The sequence below is a fragment of the Lathamus discolor genome, chromosome Z (genome assembly GCF_037157495.1).
Source record: "Lathamus discolor isolate bLatDis1 chromosome Z, bLatDis1.hap1, whole genome shotgun sequence".
Classification (NCBI taxonomy): Eukaryota; Metazoa; Chordata; class Aves; order Psittaciformes; family Psittacidae; genus Lathamus; species Lathamus discolor.
The window spans coordinates 56,890,454-56,911,033 of record NC_088909.1 but is presented as its reverse complement, the minus strand read 5'-3'; the positions used below and the strand labels follow the sequence as shown (position 1 = coordinate 56,911,033).

The 20,580-nt window shown below is 43.3% G+C and overlaps 1 protein-coding gene across 2 annotated transcripts; it reads left to right on the top strand.

Moving 5' to 3' along the window:
• The first annotated feature begins 8,667 nt into the window (after positions 1–8,667).
• Positions 8,668–20,377, top strand: PGAP4 (post-GPI attachment to proteins GalNAc transferase 4). 2 transcript variants are annotated; one of them, XM_065661157.1, is made up of 3 exons: positions 8,668–9,162; positions 12,225–12,373; positions 18,889–20,377. In XM_065661157.1, exon 3 carries the CDS (start codon positions 19,013–19,015, stop codon positions 20,201–20,203), a length of 1,191 nt encoding a protein of 396 aa, XP_065517229.1. In that variant the 5' UTR covers positions 8,668–9,162; positions 12,225–12,373; positions 18,889–19,012; the 3' UTR covers positions 20,204–20,377. The 2 variants fall into 2 exon arrangements, with proteins under 2 accessions (XP_065517229.1, XP_065517228.1); XM_065661156.1 differs by lacking the exon at positions 12,225–12,373.
• The last annotated feature ends 203 nt before the right edge of the window (positions 20,378–20,580 follow it).

Sequence of the window (20,580 nt, the reverse complement as noted above, 5' to 3'; positions counted from 1 at the left end):
CAAGAGTAGGAGGGTTCTTTGCAGGAAATAGATTTTTCATTCCCTGTGGAGGAAATGCCAACATGCGTAGAGATAAAAGACACAAAATTAAATAAAAGGTTGACTGCCCATTTCAGTACAGTTTTGCTGTGATGATGTAAAGCTAGTCTGCATGGGATCATCACCTCAGAAAACATGTACAGGGGAGAAAAAACAAGCATAAAGCAAAGGCAGGGAAAAACACAAGGGCTGAAAGCTGCGCTGACTTGAAGATACAAAGTATATAAATACATGAGTGTATATATATGAAAATATAAAGTATTTCTTGGAGCTGCAAGCTTTTTTGTGGAGGTGCTAGTGTTCTTCTCCCAGCTCCACGGCAGATGTCACCACTGGGAAACGCCAAAAAAACGTACAATCCTCACACTTCAATCACAATGTAATGGGCCACTATGCCCAAGAGTAATAGACTAGCCTAGTAATAAACTACGAGACTCAGGCCAAATGGACATCTGAGTTCCGGAAGTGAAAACAAAGGTCCCCTTATGATTCCTTTATTATCGTTTTTTTTTTCCCCTGCAGCTGCAAGAACAAGTGTGGCAAGACAGTGAGCTGCTGCAGCTTCGGGAGAAAGTGCAAGAGCAGCTGAGATGGGGAAGTAGAGCAGCTGATATGGGGAAATTGACCAACCTGGTTGCATCTACGCTGTAGGGCAGCATAAAATAAACATCATGTAACAGAACTGGAAAGGTGAGTACTTTGGGAGACTTTTTTTAAAGTTGCATTCAAACCTCTCCTAGTAATAAAAAAAAAAAAACCAACCCAAAAACCAACAAACAAACAAAACACCCAACAACAACAAGAAAAGACCCAACAAAACTAATGTATTTTCTGCCAACAATATTTCCTTAACTAAGAAAGAAATGATGGGTAAGTCACTGATTCTCAATTCAGAAAGTCCTTGACCAAAATGTTTGAAACCAGAGGAGCTTTTCTCTTGAATCAAGAATGAGGTCTTTAAGTCTGCATAGCTTTCAGTGCTTGTGTTTTCCCTGCCTTTGCTTTATACTCATTTTAAAAGGTAAAGGTCTTGCAGCCAGCTAGATTGTAGTGCTAAAAAAGAAATAGCTCTGCTTCAAAATACCTATGTAGCTTTCCACATAGCTGCTTTCAAGAGAGACATACAGGAGATGGTGTGTTAAAACCTGTTTATGAAACTTGTTCTGAGCTCATAGCTAATAGAAGGCTCTAGCCGCTAGGACAGAGAGAAATCCTCTTTTGCCAGAAAGCTTACATGCCCTGGAATCCACTGATGAAATACCAGAACACAGATTTATCCCGAAGACAGCAGCAGAAGAGCTTTGGCCACTCAGCTCCTGATGCTGCAGATGGAGAAGGGGATTGCAAGTTGCATACACAAGGAAAAACATCGGACAACTGGACCTGCAGCCTTGCACCTCACAAGAGGCAGCTAGCCTCAGATAATAAGCCAGAAAAACTTATTCCCACTTACTCCCACCTCACTGCCACCTTCAGGTAAGCACTGCAGATGGGCAAAGCAAAATACTACCCACAACACTCACCACAGACTAAAAGAGCTAACAAGACCTGAAATAAAATGGAGCAAAGCCCTTGCCATAACTAATTCTGTGGAAAAAAAAACCTTTCAGTGTTGGCATACAAGTCAGCCTTTAATATGCTAGGTTGTAAACTGGAATCACTGCAGTTACTCCATGATAACCCAGTGCAAGCTACCATACAAGGGCAGGTATGAAACACAACCCTTAGTGTGTCCTGTGGTAGCTTGCACACAACCTGAGAGCCTACTAGATCAGATCATGTAGTTGACAGGAAAGGTAGAAAACGTCTTGAACAAAATAAAAGCAAAGAAAAAAAAATAGAAAATAAAAGAGAAAACAGAAAAGAAAGATTTTATTAGAACATACTTCCAAAATAAAGGGGCAGATGCTGTCATATGTTTATGTGAGTCTTTGGCTTCAAAGTGAATGTAACCCTTTCCTTGGAAAAACAACAATAAATAAATAAACAGGATAAAGGGCTTAGGCTGAATTTCCTTAACACCCTTAATTTCCTCACATACTGGCTACAGGCTCCAAGTCGATTATATCTTATTCTGCTATTTTGATCATTGGTGTTTTGAGGCAAAAATAGAAACACTAGTATATTAAAAGATAGCCCTTTCTCACTGGCTGATTGTTTCAAGACACGCTTTCAATTACTGAAGTACTGAAGCAACAAGAAAAATATTTTTTAAGTCTGACCTTTGAAGCGCAAAGCTTCAATCCTTGTGGAAAACTTGTTTCTTAAAGGTTTATTCTAGTTTTTTTTAGTCTTTAATCATTGTGGCAAAGGATGTGCTGTAAAAGTAGGATAATTGTTGTTTTTTTCTCAAAGATGTAGCTGATATTGTTGCAGTGGGAATGAAATGAATGAAAAGGTGATGCTGCAGTGTGCCGTGCTAGGTACATATTTATTAGGGACACGAGTGGAACTATATTTAATAACATCAGGGTTCTGAAACAATAGTGATATACGCAGTGCAATGCATACATCACATCTCACAGAAATACATCATTCTACAGCATCCCTGATCTACCCAGTAATTTTTATATTATTTAAGATGGTACAATTTTCTTGGGAGACAGGCTGATTAAAGAAAATGAACACACATAAAACTGTAGCCAGTGTGCTTGGACTAAGTGGGTTCTTGCTTTACTGCAAAAAGAAACTGTACTACTTTTTTAGAAACTAAAAGTAGTTAATTATTACTCACCTAAGTTAATACTACAGCATACTAGGATACTTTCAATACACATCTGGGAGAGGTGGGCCAGTGCAAAACTCATGAAGTTCAACAATGAGAAGTGCAAGGTCCTACACCTGGGGCAATCCCAAGCACAGCTACAGGTTGGGCAGAGAAGTGATTCAGAGCAGCCCTGTGGAGAAGGACTTGGGGGTGTTGGTCAGTGAGAAACTCAACATGAGCCGGCTTCAGTGTGTGCTTGCAGCCCAGAAACCAACCATATGCTGGGCTATGTTAAAAGGGGCGTGACCAGCAGTCGAGATCGTGCCCCTCTACTCTGCTCTCATGAGACCTCACTTGGAGTACTATGTGCAGTTCTGGTGTCCTCAACATGAGAAGGACATGGAGCTGTTGGAGCAAGTCCAGAGAAGGGCCACAAGGATGAAAAGGTGGCTGGAGCACCTCCCATACCAAGACAGACTGAGACAGTTGGGGCTGCTCAGCCTGGAGAAGAGGAGGCTGTGTGGCAACTTCCTGGCAGCCTTCCAGTATCACTTGCATCTTTCCACTAGCCAAGGTAGCTCTAATAATAATAGGAGGCTCTCTATCCTTCTAGATCATGGACTAGTCAGGGATTTTTATGTCCTTCTTCAAATAAGGTCAGTGCCCCCAGCTGGCATCCCAGGACTTATCTAAACTTAAGCGCTAAAAAAAAAAAAAAAATTAACCTGAATTAATTAAAAATGAGCTAAGAGTCAACTATTTTAATCACCATGTTTCATCCTGTACAGACACTATTATGTAGAGTGAATGAAGGTTAACATTTATTTTGTCCCTTTCACTTCCAAAGACCATTCAGATAAACCAAATTAAAATCTCTTAAATTTGAAATAGTGCTGTTCCTTAGAGTTTTGAAGCAGTTTTAAAATAGTCATCATTTGATACAATTTTCCTGAGAATCTTTGTGTAATTAAAACCTTGTATGAGTGGTACCCAACCCTTCCAGTTAGACAAGCCGTTTCTCTCATGCCAGTAGCAAACCTTTAGTTCCAGAAGTGCACACTTAAAATTTGCAGTGAAAGAGAGCAATTGCTAATGCTCTGTGCTTCTCACACAGGCACATAATTTGTTAGTGAAATGTGCCCAGTGACTGTGCAAAACTTTATCCTTCAAGGGAAAGAAAAAAAAAAAAAAAAAGGCAAAAAAAAAAAAGCTTTGCAGCAGTCCTTGAGGAATAAAGAGATAATTCCTGTCAGAACCCTCAGTTTGGAAATCTTGTGTTTTGCCTCTTTACCCCATCCTTTTTTTTTTTTTTTTAGCATCTGCAGAAAGTACAGTGTTACAGACTGTTCTATTTTGTAACACAGAGCAAGTAACTGAGAGTCAGTATATTTCAACATATCATTTGGGGAGCCACTTTACACTGTTTCTAAATTAAAATGTCTGTCTTTGAAATACCTGGGTTGTAGTCTGCAAGAATCAGAATGTGGGAGCAGGACAGGTAGAAAGTTGCATCACCGAGCATATACAACTAAACTGATTAAGATACATTAATTTCTCTGAGTGTGATCATACTTGCAGATCTTTTGAAATTCTGCCATTAATTAACACATCACCATGAAGTTCAACAAAGCCAAGTGCAAGCTCCTGCACCTGGGCTGGGGCTATCCCAAGCACAAATACAGACTGGACAGAGACTGGATTGAGACCAGCCCTGAGGTGAAGGACTTGGGGATGTTGGTTGACGAGAAGCCAAGTGTAAGCCCGCATTGTGTGCTTGCAGCCCAGAAAGCCAGCTATATACTGGGCTGCATCAAAAGGAGCATGACCAAAAGGTCAAAGGAGGTGATCCTGCCCTTCTACTCTGCTCTCATGACACCTCACCTGGAGTACTGCATCCAGCTGTGGGGCTCCCAACACAAGGATGTGGTCTGCTCAAGCTAGTCCAGAGGAGGCTACAAAGATGATCAGGGGGCTGGAGCACCTCTTCTGTGGAGACAAGCTGAGGGAGCTGGGCTTAATCAGCCTGGAGAAGAGAAGGCTCCAGGAGGACCTTACAGTAGCCTTCCAGTAGCTAAGGGGGAACTACAAGAAATCTGAACAGGGACTTAGTGACAGGACAAGGGAAAATGGCCTTAAGCTAACAGAGGGGAGATTTAGATTTAGACATTAGAAGCAAATTCTTTACTATGAGGGTATTGAGACACTGGAACAGGTTGCTCAGAGAAGCCGCATCCCTGGAAGTGCTCAAGGCCAGGTTGGGTGGGACTTCCAGTGTGGTGTAATGGAAGGTGTTGCTGCCAATGGCAGGGTGGGTGGTACCAGATGAGCTTTAAGGTCCCTTCCAATTCTAACCATGCTATGATAGAAAAACTTTGCATGTGTGTCTGTGTGCAATACTCTCTAAAATTAACTGGACTACAGTAAGTGTTTTTCTGTCATCTTCAAGTGTGCAGCTTATGTAGAAGAGATTACAGGAACAGTGTTTGATAATGCATCTTCAAGGTGAATTAGTTATTGGTGTAAACCTGAAAAGTCTGAAATGGAGTTGTATATAGTAGCCTGTATAGACAAAAGCCCTGGGAATAACATGAAGAGTGCTTAGTCATTACAGGTAACCGAATGTACAGACCAGGATGAAAAGAAAATCAAAATATTTCAGCCTTTTCAGACAATATTAACATACCCTAGACAGATAAGCCAGCATGAATTCATCCCCTTTGGAGCTGTATTTCATCTCACTAGTGTTGTCTAAAGGTAAACACAATAGCCCTGACATAAGAGTTCACTGTATTTCCAGTAAACAAGAAAGGACTTTCAACACTTTTTGTCCCCAGTGATCTGAGTCTAAAAGAAAGAAAGAGAAAGCACTGTATGTAGTTTGTTTACCATCAATTTGCATTCCTATTCAAAACGGCCATCAGAAATGCCTGCTGCTTCTTAAAAAGCAGAGTGTAAGCAGGACATATTTATTTAGTCTGCAGATTTTCTCCTATATATACGTAACAAGGCAAGACAAAAATTTTAAAAGGTAGAATTTGAAGTGAACAGCAGATACCTACAAGAAGATACTTATTGTACAGCTCATGGTACAGGAATAACCAGATTATTGTTATCATCTGGTAGCTGAACGTAAAGGACTGCAGTGAGTGGAGAATGTCTCAGGTTGTTTGTAGAAGAGGCACAGCCTTTACAACTGACTAGATTATACACATACTAGTACAACAGGTTATGTGCTAAACATACTTATTTGTTCTTCCTGATAGTATGCAATCACTTTGGATTTGTTCCTAAGGACACTGGGCTTACAAATTTTGCTTTTCCTTACTTCTTTAGTCTCTTTGGGTTTTTTTTTTTTTTTTTTTTTTAATTTCCCCCCTGGTTTTTCACAGTTCCTTCTCTGTCCCTCAAGTTTTGAACAGACTTGTCAGATTTCATTCCAACTGTCTTAGGGGAGTAAGTCTCTAATATGTTTGCTGGTATATACTTCATGGAAGTCTCCTGTAAAACAGAGGCTCACATCTCCATCCCACTGAGAAAATGCCTTCGACATACATTGAACAGGAGCCTGTTTGATTTGTTGGCTCTGTAATCACCACATGTAGCTCAAAATCAGCATGTGTGCACACCCTCACGATGTTGCCTTCTGGTAAAAACATGAAGCATTACGACTGACTGGGGAGAGAAAGATAAAGAATTATGAGGGGGAATGGAAATGGCAGGAGCTAAGGATATTTTGACAGGGATGCATTGGCTCAATTCCCTTCCGCAAATGCTCAGTGCTGTGAGAGCTGTTACAGTGGACGGCAAACAGTAAGGCTGCTTTGGCAACAGAAGATATTTGAATCTGTACAGCTGGGCTGAACTTGAATGCACTTCTTACCTTAGGATTTTTTTTTTTTCTGATTATAATTGTAAAGTATTGACCTGTTATTGTACAGGCAGATACATTACTGCATGAACAGTCCTATCCCCAAATGCTTGTGTCTGCCTTCCAGACTCCTCATTGCTGTGCTGACATAGTAATTTGGTGTGGAGAACTCAAGATGTGAGGTGATCCAGCTAAGAAATAATCTATCCTAAGTGTGTTTTTTTCAGCTGGATCAGTCTCCCTTATGTTTAAACTGTGCCACTGCTCCAAAATGACTTGTGACTTTTCTTCCTCAGACTTTTGGGTCTAACAAAAGCTGTTTAAAAGGGAGAACTTTTTAAGGATGAAGGTCAAGCGTTCCTTGAAAAGCAGGCAAGTGAAAGAAGTGGGAGCAGTGAAGACTATACAGAAAGATTCCTCACAAATTTCAATTACCTAAATATTTACTCCCAAAGAAAAGGCCTTCTGACACAATCCTTTTAATTTATTACTGCCAAATTGTTCTGCTGTCTGAAACCCCATATGAAATGTAATATAGGGTGCAGTGTGACATGTGTTTCTGCTGATGCCACTCAGTAGTCACTCTCCCACGCACATACTGATACAAAAGTGGGAAAAAAACCCAAAACATTCTTTCTCACAACTTCTGCAAATCTAATGTAGAATGTTGTGAAGAACATGGTAATGGACATCCCAGGAATGTACAATCTCTTTACCTCTTTACTCCCTCCAGTACTCTCACATATCCTTTTGCCACTGTTCTGGTGCAAGATCTATTATGTTTCTAGTTCATCAGTACTTGCAGGCTTGAAAGTATTTAAGTGGAAGGTACAGTACACATTGTCATTAAAAACTAGTGGAAAAAGAGGAAGAGGTGGTCAGCAAAGAAGGATTTTGGAAGGCAAACCACCTGAGTAGCTATGCTTTCTTGTACTGCTTTATTATTTTCAGAGGGTAACATGCATCTAGGTAAACCTGTGGATCTTCCAGAATTTCTCACCTTTCTAAGGGAGAGCAAGTCACTCTAGGAACACAAATGTGATGCTCGATTGTGTTATTATAGGAGCATTACTGTTCCTCAGTAATGTTCCTCAGACTTTTTCTCCCATTCATCCACATTGTTTCTATAATAATAAGCCTTAGCTGAGGGATAGCTCTTGCCAGTTTTAAGAAGTTAAGGATCCCAGGCATGAATAACTGAGTTCTTTAGTTCATAATGCTTATTAGAGGGAATAATAGAAATTCCTCTGTTAACATTAAAAACGTGCATCATGCTAGAAGCTTCTGATCACAGGACTGAGCAAAATTTTAGCTGTGCTTAGCAGTGTTTTAGTGAAACAGCATAAAGGGGGGCTTCTGTTTAGGTTTTTTTTTCCCCCAGATTTTTCCTAGAAGTAAGAGATGTCAGAGCCTGTAAATAATTTAGCCTAAATACATGTACTCACTTTTTCTGGAGCTGCAGGCACAAAACTAAGGAATTCTTATAATGAACAGCGGAAAACTTTCTCTGAGGCATATTTCAGATAACTGTGGTTAAAACCAATTTGTATCATTAAGTGTTACAGTCACAGGGTTGAAAGATAGATGTGTGGAAGAACACAGATGGAACACAGAGAAAAAGAGGAGAGGAAATGAATAGGTCAGAAGTGCCCTTGGGTCAGACATTTGGATCCCGAACAGCCTGATACAAATTTGTTGTAGCTGATGAGCCTCCCCATTTCGGTGAATACATCTGTAATGAATCCATAACAGATTAATACAGCGAAAGCTTAGCATTTCTACACATCATGGTTGACATACAAACAATCCGCTGACAACCCTGAAACACCGACTCTCCACTTGAGCGAGCCTGGGGGAGGGGGGGCCTATCTTTCACCCTGCGACGCAAAGGCATCGTGATTTGAAAGGTGGGGAGCAGGACTCGAACCCGGACAATAAACCGCTACCAACCGGGCCGGGTGGGAGCCATGCCGAAGGAGCCAGGCGGGGCAGTGCCGCAAAGGCGGAGCCGCGGGCGCCGATAAACGCACCTGGGAGATGCGTGGAGCGCATTTGAAATCCTGTGTCGGGAAGGGCTTGGGAAGTTGTGTGCATCTTCAGGGACCAAGCAGTACCTGGGCCGGCGCACCGCGGCTCCCTGTGCGGGATTCGGGGGCCACAGAGCAGGAATTACAGACTCCGGCTGCGCTGCTGTCTGTGCCCCAGGAGTCCCCTGGGGCTCATGCAATTCGCCTTTTGCTTCTCAGCCCGCTTTCACAGACATTCCCACTTCCAGGTTTCGGTTTCTCACTGTTGTCAGCGCCCCTTCCCCTCTTTCTAAGCATCCCTGTGCTGGCGTAGTCACATGTTTAGGCTTCGATGCCTTAATCCCACCCTCACCGCCCGAGGAGGAGGAGGAGGAAAATTTGCGGGAGAGAAGTGAGCAGCCAGCAGAGTGGCAATATAAACAGAAGGCGGAGATGCGCGGCGGAAGCAGGGGGTCGGATTGGCGGTGGCCCGGCTCTCCTGCGGGCGGCAGGAAACCTCCGGGGCGCTTGGCCGGGAAAGGGTAAATTCCTCGTCGTGCCTGGGGCTGTCCCGGGGGTCTGGCTTTCGCGTCTCCCGCTGGGCTCGGGGCGGGCGCGGGTTGGGGGCCGGGGGCGCTTTCGTCCCGCCGCCTCCCCCAGCAGTAGGGGAAGCGAAGCGCGGGGAGATGCGGAGTTACGGGTTCGTTATCAGGAAACAAGGACATGTTTTCATAGAAACGGATGGATTTGGCTGCTGGAGCTGAGGCACCCGGGCGAGGGGGGAAGTGGAAAGGGGGAAGCCGCCGGCGAAGGAGGGAATGTTTTGTGTTTGCTCTGAGGATGTGGCACTATGTGGTGACAAGCAGAAGAGAGAGTGGCCAGAGCCTGGCTGGGTCTAAGGAAATGGCCCTTCTGTTATTAAGGAAGGTGAATTAAACTCTTTTTAAGGAAATGGGAACAAAACCGGCTATCCTCTGCTCTGTGCTTGGTCCCACCCAGAGCAGTCCTCTGCCGAGGTAAAAAGCATGGTCAGAATTGCTGTGGTCAAGAGGTGGGCAAGGGGGGTAGAGAACTGGGCACACGCAAATACCATCCCTGGCTCTGCTGTTTGGCAAGGAGGTCAGAGGGTGGAGGTGGGGTCAGCTTTTCTTACCTAACGCCCTCTCTTCTTTGACCATCATCACTAAGGTAACTGCTATTAATCCCCGTGCTTTAAGGGTCACCTTGTGCTACCTGGCAGCTCTCCCAAAGGGAAAGAGGAGCACCTAAATGCTGAAGTCAATGACGTTTAAAGTCATAGACTGTGGAGGAAGTTTGCAGCTGTGCTGACAGTTCAGCAAAACATGAAACTATGCCAGTGTGCATTACAGGTTTGTAGGCTGGCTTGCCCTTACACAGCTGCTGAGAAGGTAATTTTAGGCACAACTAGTGGGCTGCCATAAAGGCTTACCAGGTTCAGGAAGCCCTTTGCAAGCACAGAGACCAGGAGAAACACCCTCCTGTATGTGTGAAGACTGCTGCTTTCTTGTCTATGCAACAAGGGCAACAGTAATTGTATAACAGGAAATATATTTTTGTCTGTTATACAGTCTGGTATATATGTCTGTTATAATATTGTATAACAGACTGTATATTTTCCAGTTACTGTATTTATTCCATTTTTTTCCCTTGGGGCTCAAACAGATCGCCAGTGTCCCCCAGAACCAGGGCATCCCACTTACCACGCATTGCTGTGCAGGATAAATAGTCTGCTTCATACATTGTTGTGGGAGGGGAGGAAGGCCATATATTCCTCAGACACAAGTGGTGAATACAAAGAAAAAAATCCATAGTGTTATTTAACATTAATAGACATAAAAAGGAAAAGGAGATGTTGAAAGAGGAGTGCTGTTTATCAATATGACTAAACAATTTTTCTTTCAAACAGAGGTTAGAATCACAGTATTCTGGTTGTCACCTTGTACTGTGTTGCATTTTGATTGTTGCATAGACCTAGGCCAACTGGAAACTCATAGCCTTCTTATGAAGGACCTGTGCTCAGACAAATAATATCCTATTTCCTTATCACCCTGCTTTGTTCTTTACAGTCATAGAATCATAGTTAGGGTTGGAAAGGACCTCAAGATCATCTAGTTCCAACCCCCCTGCCATGGGCAGGGACACCTCACACTAAACCATCTCACCCAAGGCTTCATCCAACCTGACCTTGAACACAGCCAGGGATGGAGCACTCACAACCTCCCTGGGCAACCGATTCCAGTGTCTCACCACCCTAACAGGAAAGAATTTCCTCCTTATATCCAATCTAAACTTCCCCTGTTTAAGTTTTAACCTGTTACCCACTACAGTCCCTGACGAAGAGTCCCTCCCCAGCATCCCTACAGGCCCCCTTCAGATACTGGAAGGCTGCTATTATGTCCCCACGCAGCCTTCTCTTCTCCAGGCTGAACAGCCCCAACTTCCTCAGCCTGTCTTCATACGGGAGGTGCTCCAGTCCCCTGATCATCCTCGTGGCCCTCCTCTGGACTTGTTCCAGCAGTTCCATGTCCTTTTTATAGTTGAGGACACCAGAACTGCACACAATACTCCAGGTGAGGTCTCACAAGAGCAGAGTAGAGGGGCAGGATCACCTCCTTCGACCTGCTGGTCATGCTCCTTTTGATGCAGCCCAGGATACGGTTGGCTTTCTGGGCTGCGAGCGCACACTGCCGGCTCACGTAATAAGAGTAAAGCTGCGACATTTTCTGAGTTAGCAGCCATCACTACATCTGTTGCCTTTTCTTTCCCCTTCCCCCCTTTCATAAACCCACATCTCCAGCTCTACTGTCATAATTATTAAGAGACGTCATCACTGAGGGTTAACTAAAAGGTTTTATTATCCTTTAAATGATTATCAATTTGTAATTAATCCATGATTGATAATTGTCATTCAAATGATGATTAAGCAATAACTGAAGGATAATTAAACAGTGACTTAATAATGATTTAACAGTAATTATCAATAATTAAGCTGTAATGGAATGGTAATTGGATGATGATCTAATTGGTGATTTCAGCAGTGATTTAAACAATGATTAGATGGGGGTTAAGTAGTCTGGCAGTTACTACACTTCTAATACTTATACTCTACCTAGATATATAAATACTCTAGCATAAAGTACACTTTTAGGCCTAATGTAAAATGTGTTACATCATTATAGATACCAAGTTATAGGTAAGGTGTCTCTCAATTTCAAAAGAATGACCTTGAGTAGTGTTCCTACTTAAGGGGAACTGGCTCAGGGGGCTACAGATATATCTATATGTTGAAGTGGCTGACTCATGACCAACCCCATTTGGTGTGCGTGCAGCTGTAGCAGTTGTAGTTTTGTCTAGTCCCCACTTGGGCTGATACTGTTAGGTCCTGGTAAGACATGGCCTAGACTCCCTAGTTCCTGAGAAGATACAGCCTAGCACAGTTCTCACTGTTTACACATCAGGGCTGGTTTGTCCGTGATGCCTGAACCAAAATGCTGCTCACCCAGTCAGGCTGCGTGCACCCAGCACACCTACCCAAATCACAAATACTCAAGGAGCTAATTTAATCTGCACATTGCTCTTCCAGTGACTGTGAAATACCTGGTTTCATAGCAAGCCCCAAGGGCACAGCTGCATATAGAAATCAAATAGAGGAGCTCAGGCAGAAGAAGCCATGCTGGCATGCCTCATTTCTGCTGCTCTGGAATAAATCCTTCTGGACAGACTTCTCCAAGAGTAAGAATTCTTCTTCCTTATGTGTTTAGATTGCTTTAATTTGCAAAGAATTGCTATTACTTCAGCGTACCACATTTAGTAGCTTTTTTTTTTTTTTTTTTTCAAAAGCTATTCTATTTACCTGTGTGGATTACCAGTATGGTCAAACGATAAAATGTCAGTTATTCACAACAACAAAACCAGACTGATGTGTTACATATCTCAGAAAAACAGATTCCCTTCTTTGATATTATCTTATGCTGAAGATCGATAAAGTAGAAATTGCCTCTTGCTGTATTTGTGTACAGTACCTTGCATGCAGGAGCGCTGGTCTTATTTTAAACAAAGACTGTGACATAAGGAGTTAGAATAAAAATTATCTGTAGCATCTCTAATGACTCAATGCACATTTAGCTCTGAGATTCCAAGAACAGACAGCAAAACTTAATAGTTCGTGATGTTATTAATAGCAGCTTTGTCTAATGTAATTTTTCTTTTTTTTTTTCCTTTAATAAATAGAGATACACATTTTATACTAAAGCAAAAGAAAGCTCAAACCAAAAGCTGAATTTAAGATCTTGGAGGACTTCACCTCTGTGAAAACACGCAGCATTTTTTATACATATCATTAGCAATTCTATAACAACGTATCCTGGTTTTTTGGTTGTGTGTTGTTTTTTTTTTCCTTTCATCTGTGGCACAAAAGAAATGTAAATTCAGACAAATACACATTGAATAATTTTAAAATCATGTAAACCATAAACCTTTGGTGTCACCTTCTAAAAGGCAGCTCCTCGCAGAACTCCTTGCCTTAAGTCACTCTGTTAAGCTGTTACCTTGCAGAACTTTTCTCCCAACTGCTTTCCACTCCCACTTGATCTGAATACTGACCTTACTGCTTGATAGCAACAGGGAAGAGCACTGTTTTCCCATGATGTTGCATAGCAGGGAGCAGTCTGGTGAAAGTCAGCAGATGTTGAGAACAGGCTCCCTTTGGATTTACGTGGCAGAGGGAAATGAATACACAAGAAAAGTGAGACAGAAGTTGGGGAAATAACTGTAATTAACATACTCGGTTCATAGCGTGTTTCACTAGTGGCTTTTAACTTCTTAATTTAAAGGAAATGGACACATTCATGTACTTTGCCTCTTAATTCAGCTTTCAAACTGCTCCCTGGATTTCTAGGGATTTATGAACAGTCTGGAAAAGCTAGCTCCAGTTAAATGAGAAAAGCAGGCCGGGCTATCAGTAAATTTACATTCAGGATGCAATTTTTGCAGTTTCTGGGGTTTCCTAACTGTACAGGGTTATTCCCTGTGTATCTGTACATTTTCAGTTTTCTGATAGTGCTTAAATTTCATTTCCTTGGACAGAAAAAGTTTATATGTTCATGGACAGGTTCTGAGGAATGGCAGATAAAAATGGACAGCTGTGACACTGGTTTTTACCTCTTATACCACGTAAGTCCTGTAAAGAGCTAAGTCCAAATCCTCTCCATCTCCCTAGCCACTTTTCTTATGCTTCACGCTATTCTTAACCTGTTAGACTGCAGAAGTGTCATGCCGTTAATACATAGACCATAAGAAACAAAAGGTAAAGTTCTAACAGAACTGCGAGATCACGTGCATCACCAGCAGCCCTGGTTTGCGCCATAGCAGGAAGCACTTTAGGTGGAAGTTAAATGAAACAACTGGCTTACTTGACATTTATTCTCTAGAAGCAACATAATGACAAGTGCTTTAAGCAGTACTTGAAGTAGAAGAGGTAAATTTGGTACCTGCTAGAAAATGCACCCATTTTACTAGCACAGCTGCTGAGCTGTTACTATTAAGATTCTGCTGAATGTTTTTAGAAGCACAGCTTTTGCCAGGATGGTTTGTATTTTGTTTCATTTCAAGTGTAATGGTCAGATCTGTAAATTGTTGGCTTTTATTGGACACTGCTGTTTTCAAGGCGAGCCTGAACACATTGCTATTATCTGGCACCTGACCTACTAAAAGCTGTCAGAAAACAAGAGGAATTGCAGATGAGAAAAGCTGTCCATCTGGTCCAGTAACAGGGATCAGCTCATGGTAGGGACCTCAGTTTTCAGAAGCTGAGAGTATCTGTGCACAACAGTCAGCTGTCAGCATGACTACATATATTTCTCATATATAAAGCAGAAGATGTATATGGCTCTTAATGACTTTGTGAAGCTTGCATCAGTCCCTCAGACTTGAGCAGGACTGCTTGCTAGTGCACTAACAATATTCCAGCAAGAACAAAGCTGTTGTTTCTTCCAGAGAGGGCTAATTAGCAGAGGAGCTTGGTCCTGTGGTTGCAGCATGTCCGCACAAAGATAGATTAGGGTATAGAAGTGTTTTTTGCACACAGGTTTCAACTTGAGGTGCCACTATAGTATTGACACGCAAGTCAAAACTACAGCTTGTATGAACACCGTTACTACTACTGTACCGGCTGAGGGAGGGGAATAAACAGAATAAACATTACTTAGCAACAATTAAAAACAATCGGTATTATCAGCTCTCTGCCCAGGCTGGAAGTCAAAACACACAGAGCTTGCACCAGTTACTAAGAAGGAGCAAAACGGCTCCTGGTAAACCCAGGACAGGACTGTAATAGCTGGCCTTTCCATGACATTTTGCAGGATCCTACCTTTGTTTTCCACAGAGCTGACTCTCTGGCTTCTTACCACATGACTTCATTCAGCTGTTTTTGTTTTAGGAAGGGAGTGGCTTTTCTCATTGACACTGAAAAGAAGTGTAGTTAGGCAAAAAGGAACCATTTATTATTTTAATCATAAAGGAACAATTATGGCCTTGTCTCAAAGAGCAGGTAGCAGAAGACAGAAGCCCCGTCTTACATTATTTATCCAGAAGCCTCCTAAAATTTTGCAGCTTTGAAACACATACGAAGCTTTGTTCCAGGAATGCATACCTGCCTGTGGGAATACCTCTCTGGAAAGGAGTTGGGAGCAGACCAAAACAAAAAAGACAAAACCAGCTTTCTCTTTTAAAGCACTAGCACAGCAGACAGTATCCTGGCCAAAGAGGTCATTACTCATTTTTCTATTCTGCCTAAGCATGTGCAGAGGCAATTCACCCATCTTCATTAGGGGATTAATGACTATGGGAGTGTAGATTTGGAAGCAAGTGATCTAGGTGTTTCTGGAAGGAACCTTCATCATGATCTAAGAAAAAAACTAAGCTGAATATACAGCTTTGTATTGCAACAATTTCTAAAGCTGTTTAAGCAATGTCTCTGTTTTACACAGAAGACATATAAAAGTGGCTTCCACTGCAAGTATTTACGTGGTTGCAAAGTAGTTACTATTCAGGTTTCAGACAGGGTTTTTTAAAGTACTGTAAAATCCAATTCGGATTCTTGCTTTTCTCCTCAAACTCCATTTTGCTGTCAGAAATTCCACTTAAATACTTGAAGAACAAACAAGGGTTTTTTTTCCCCCTAAAAAAATGGGGAAAAATTGAAGTGACAGTGCCAACAGCTTCTGAAAACAGAATAGCTTCTGTAAAGTCAGAACCATGCTAAAGGGGTAGAAAACAGTCTGACCAGAAAGTTTGGATTCAAATCCTGAGTTAACATCAAACTTTGCCTCTGTAGAAGCAAGAAATTTCTATCATAGATTTGGAACTCTTGGCTTCCCAGGGTTAGAGCCAGAAAGTGGGGATGTCAGTGTCTCCCCTCTTTTCTAGATCTTTCAGCTTGGTTTTGGTATGAATTGGAGTATTTGACTCGTGTTAAAACACTCTGAACTATTTTTTGCCTCTGTGGGTATTCCACTGCCCAGTGAAAACAGCCTTTTCCTCTGCAAATAAACTAAGAAAGTTTGTTTTAAAACTGACCGTCAGCATGAATGCAAGCTAACAGCGCAGGCAGCAGAGGGAGATTTGGGAGCAGTGAAATGATTGTTTCCCTGCGGGTGCTCGGACTTGCAAAAGCAGCCCAAGAGCGCCAAGATCCTTGTGTTACTGACGAGGTGAAGCCAGGGTAACCCAGAAACGCTTGTGAGCGTGCCGCCGTGAGCTGCCTGGTCGGCTTCCGCGCCTGTGCTCCTTCCCAGGGACGGCCGCTTCCTCGAAAGAAGCGAGCAGATCGACGCCTCCGGTGCCTGCCGTGCACCGCCCGGTGTGCCCGGGGCCGGGACGCCAGCAGGTGGAGTCCCCGCACAACGCTCCCAGCAGCAGTGGCGGGGCAGCACGGGCTGGCAGGGCGCCGGCCGCCATGCGGCACCCGCCCTTGCGGTGGTGCGGGTGAGCCCGGCTCTTGCGCAGCGCGGGCTTCAGAACGGGGGGACCGCAGGCAGGCTTCCCTTGGAGTCACCCCGTGAGGGGGGCACGGCACGCACTTCTCCCCTGTCAGCAGGAGAGGGTACACGGGAGGAGGCCTCTTGCTTAGGTGGGGATTATTAATGGATCATGTATATCCCAAGAACTCTAGAGCTCCCTGAAGGCTCAGATCTTCAGCATAGCCCGCAGATGAAAAATGGAGTTTCTTTCCTCCCTGAGAACTAAACTGCTCTCTAGCTTTTCTTTATTTCCTATTCCCACTGTGGTCCTCCCTTCCAAGTTTGGAGGCTGGCTCAGGGACAGTGCCAGCAATGCTCCTCACATCAAGAAAAGGCTTCAAAGTGTGAGGGGTTTTTTATGCCAGTGTGAGCTGTAGAGTATGATTCTGCATGCTGTATGTTCCCTTAAGGTTTGTGACTCATTAGCAGAAAATGAGAAAAAGGAAAGCCCTAGATTTTGGATGAATAAATGCATTTAAATGCCAAGTTTTTGCATCTGATGGATTTCAGGTCTTCGTGTCCTGAATTGGACCGCTGAAATGCTACCACTACCTTTAAGGTTACAAAGTCCACTGATGCAATACAGTGCAATATCTCTGAAACAGGACTGTGTAATCAGAAAATGAAAAAAAAAAAAAGCTATACAGGGAGACACTGCAGATTCTCATGCATTGGTGTGCAAATTTGTTACGTCTCTTTAATTACACTAAATCTTTGAAGTCTTGTGTTTTCGTGAATCATAAGATAGCAGAATACTGATGCCACAGTCTATCCAAGGATGGTTTGAGATCTCACAGCATGAAGTACCTGGCCTATAGCAAATATTTGGAACAGCTCTTATGTATTTTCCATTAATCTTAGTAAAAGGACTTTCATATCAGATAGTCAGATTTTTCTTAATGGTAAATACAGCAAATATGTGACTACAATAATGAAGGCAGTTTTGAAGTAGTCCTAGAACTAGACCCTTCTTGATGTCATCTGAGTAATTTCTTCTACATGGTTTGTTCTTCTGAGACAGAGAGGCAAACTCACAGACCTGATATCTTTCCATTCACACATCATTGCTTAGGCTGCTTCAGACAACAGTGAAGAGAAGGAAAAAGGGCCTTGGGAGCACCATTTGATGATCAGAATTTGGTGAAAGCAGAAGGTTAAAAATGAGAGCAACTCTGCACTGAGTGGCACACAGTCAGTCAGCTGGGAGGCATGAGTTACCCAGTTCGTAAGGACGGGGGGGGAATGGGAAGTAAAAGGGAGAGTCAAACAGCAGATTAAAAAGGGAAATCACTGGCACAGGAGAATTCATCTAGCAGCCTAATTGCCCTGATTTCATGTAAGCTTCTGACAGGCAGGCTGATAGGTATTTGTGACAGCCCAAAGAAGAACAGAAAAGCAAGTATGGCAAAATAAATTTCTGTGAAGGTGGATGTTTGCTTATCGTGTCTGTGTATACACCCACTCCACATATTTATATAAATGTTTTGATTTTAAATTAAAGGCATATAATTTTAAAATAAAAACTTAAACATGAGTCAATGGCTCAATTGCAACTTGCTAATGTTGCTGTGACTATGTATTTCACAGGGTCTAGAGAGGAGGAGACATCTGAGACATACACACACACACATTACACGTAGCATACACATGCCCTTAGTGAAGTAAATTGGTATCTTTGTTGCTTTGCTTCACACTGCGAGGAGTAAAGTGAAAAAGCATGTGTTTGGAAGTGTGTGGGCAACAGAAGGGAAACACATGTCATTCCACAGAGATAAAAGTTTGTCTTTCAGATATGTGCTAGGCTAAAGATACAAGAGATTGGGCTTTGGTTCATGTCTGTGGCCCAAGTCTTACTATATCACGGTGACCAAATAGTTGTATCTATAGTCTCTACTTTAAAACAAAGAGATTTCCACACATCCTGCATATACACTGCCTGATTGTTATGCATTTGGAGCATCGTAAACACAACAAAGTCCGGTCTAGCTAGGTCAGATCAGAGCTCCTACATGCTGAAAAGGTGTTAGGGCACTTTGCTAGAAATTAAATTTGTCTTATCTTTCTTCAGCCTCTCATGACAATTCTGTGATGCCCCCACCACAAGGGTCTCCTCAGAGGCCTTTTATTTTGGCTTACTCAGTGACTAGCACAACTTTCCATTTTGTCAAATCACGTTTTCCCACCTGGACAGTTTCTATTTCATTAACCAACTCTTTTCTTCCTTTCTAGGCTTGGACAGCTTGTGCAGCTTTGGCAGCCACTGCCCCAGTGATACTCTGCAATCCAGGGAAGATGCATGGGAAGTGAAGGAATGAGGGCATGAGTAAAGCAGGGGTGCCCTCCTACAGCAGCCATGTTACACCAAGCCTGGCAGCTGTATGGGAGGTGGTGGCGTTGGTCCAGTCCTTTTATCCATCTCCTCATGCTGACTGTGCTGACATTTGGTGTGCTCGCACCTTTGATTTGCCACCGGCTCCTCCACTCTTACTTCTATTTGCGGCGGTGGCACCTGAACCCCATGAGTCAGGATTTCCTGGAGCAGAACCGGCAGGAGGGCCAGGCTGCGCTCCATTACTTTGAGAAGCTTCAGATACCAAATAATACCTCCGAGGCCTCTGGCAGTGATGCCTTCCAGCCCTTGCTGCTTGTCACCATTATCACTGTGCAGAGGCGGGATGATTTCCACTATGTCTTGCAAGTGGCCTCTCACTTCCACCGTCTCCTCCAGAAATGTGGTGCGCGTTGTCAGAGCCACCGCATCCTCCTTTGTAATGTGGAGTCAGACCCCAGTAGCCATCAGGATGTCAGGCTGCTGAGCAGCTTCTTTCCTATGGTCAGTCATGACAGAACGGGTGAGAACCCTGACCCCAGAATGAATCAGTTTGAGAAGGAGAAGCAGGACTATGTCTTCTGCCTTGAGCAGTCACTGTTGGTGTACAACCCAGAATACATCCTTGTAGTGGAAGATGATGCTGTGCCAGAGGAGGAGATATTTGCTGTCTTGCAGCACCTCTTGTTGGTCAGGTTCTCCAAACCATACCTCAGAGATGCACTCTATTTCAAGCTGTACCATCCTGAGAGGCTTCAGCGCTACTTTAACCCTGAACCCATGAGAATCCTTGAGTGGCTAGGTCTGGGCATGTTTCTGGGACCCATGCTGAACTGGGTGTACTCCTGGGCAACTGGGCGCCCCAGTTTCTGTTGGCCCCTTGTCTTGTTCTTTGCTTTGTACAGCATGGCTTTGTCAGAGCTGGTGGGACGACATTACATGCTGGAGCTGCGCCGGCTGGCTCCCACTCTCTATAATATCGTGCCAGTCACTGAATGCTGCACGCCTGCCATGCTTTTCTCTGCTCCATCTGCCCGCCGTGCCTTAGGCTACCTGAAGGGGCTGCACTGCCGCCAGGGTTTTGCTAAGGATATTGCCCTCTACTCGCTGCTGCATACTAAGGGAGAGAACGCCTATGTGGTAGAACCCAACCTGGTACGGCATGTGGGAATGTATTCCAGCCTTCGCCTAAATGATAACCCAAAACTGCTGTGACCTTTTCATGCCATTGCAGACACGCAGCCCAGAGAGCTTGCCATTGAGCAGAGAACCAGTGTGCAAACTCAGATGTGCTGCTATCACTGGGCATCCTGTGCCTCCAGGTGAACAAAGAATAAGTCTATTTAAAAGAAAGAAGTTTCTCAAAAAATAAACTTACATATGTACAGAGCCTGTTTAATATATACTTGGGCCCAAACACTATGCACCATGTGGGAGGGGAGTGGGGGATTCCAGCTGGGGCTGTGGATTGTCAACACTCTTTAACCATTATTAGGGAAAAGCTCTCACATCAATATAAACAGCTATAACTGCCTCATCTCTTTTACACTGGTTACAGAAGTCCTCACCTTAGGGCAACAGAAATGTTGGAC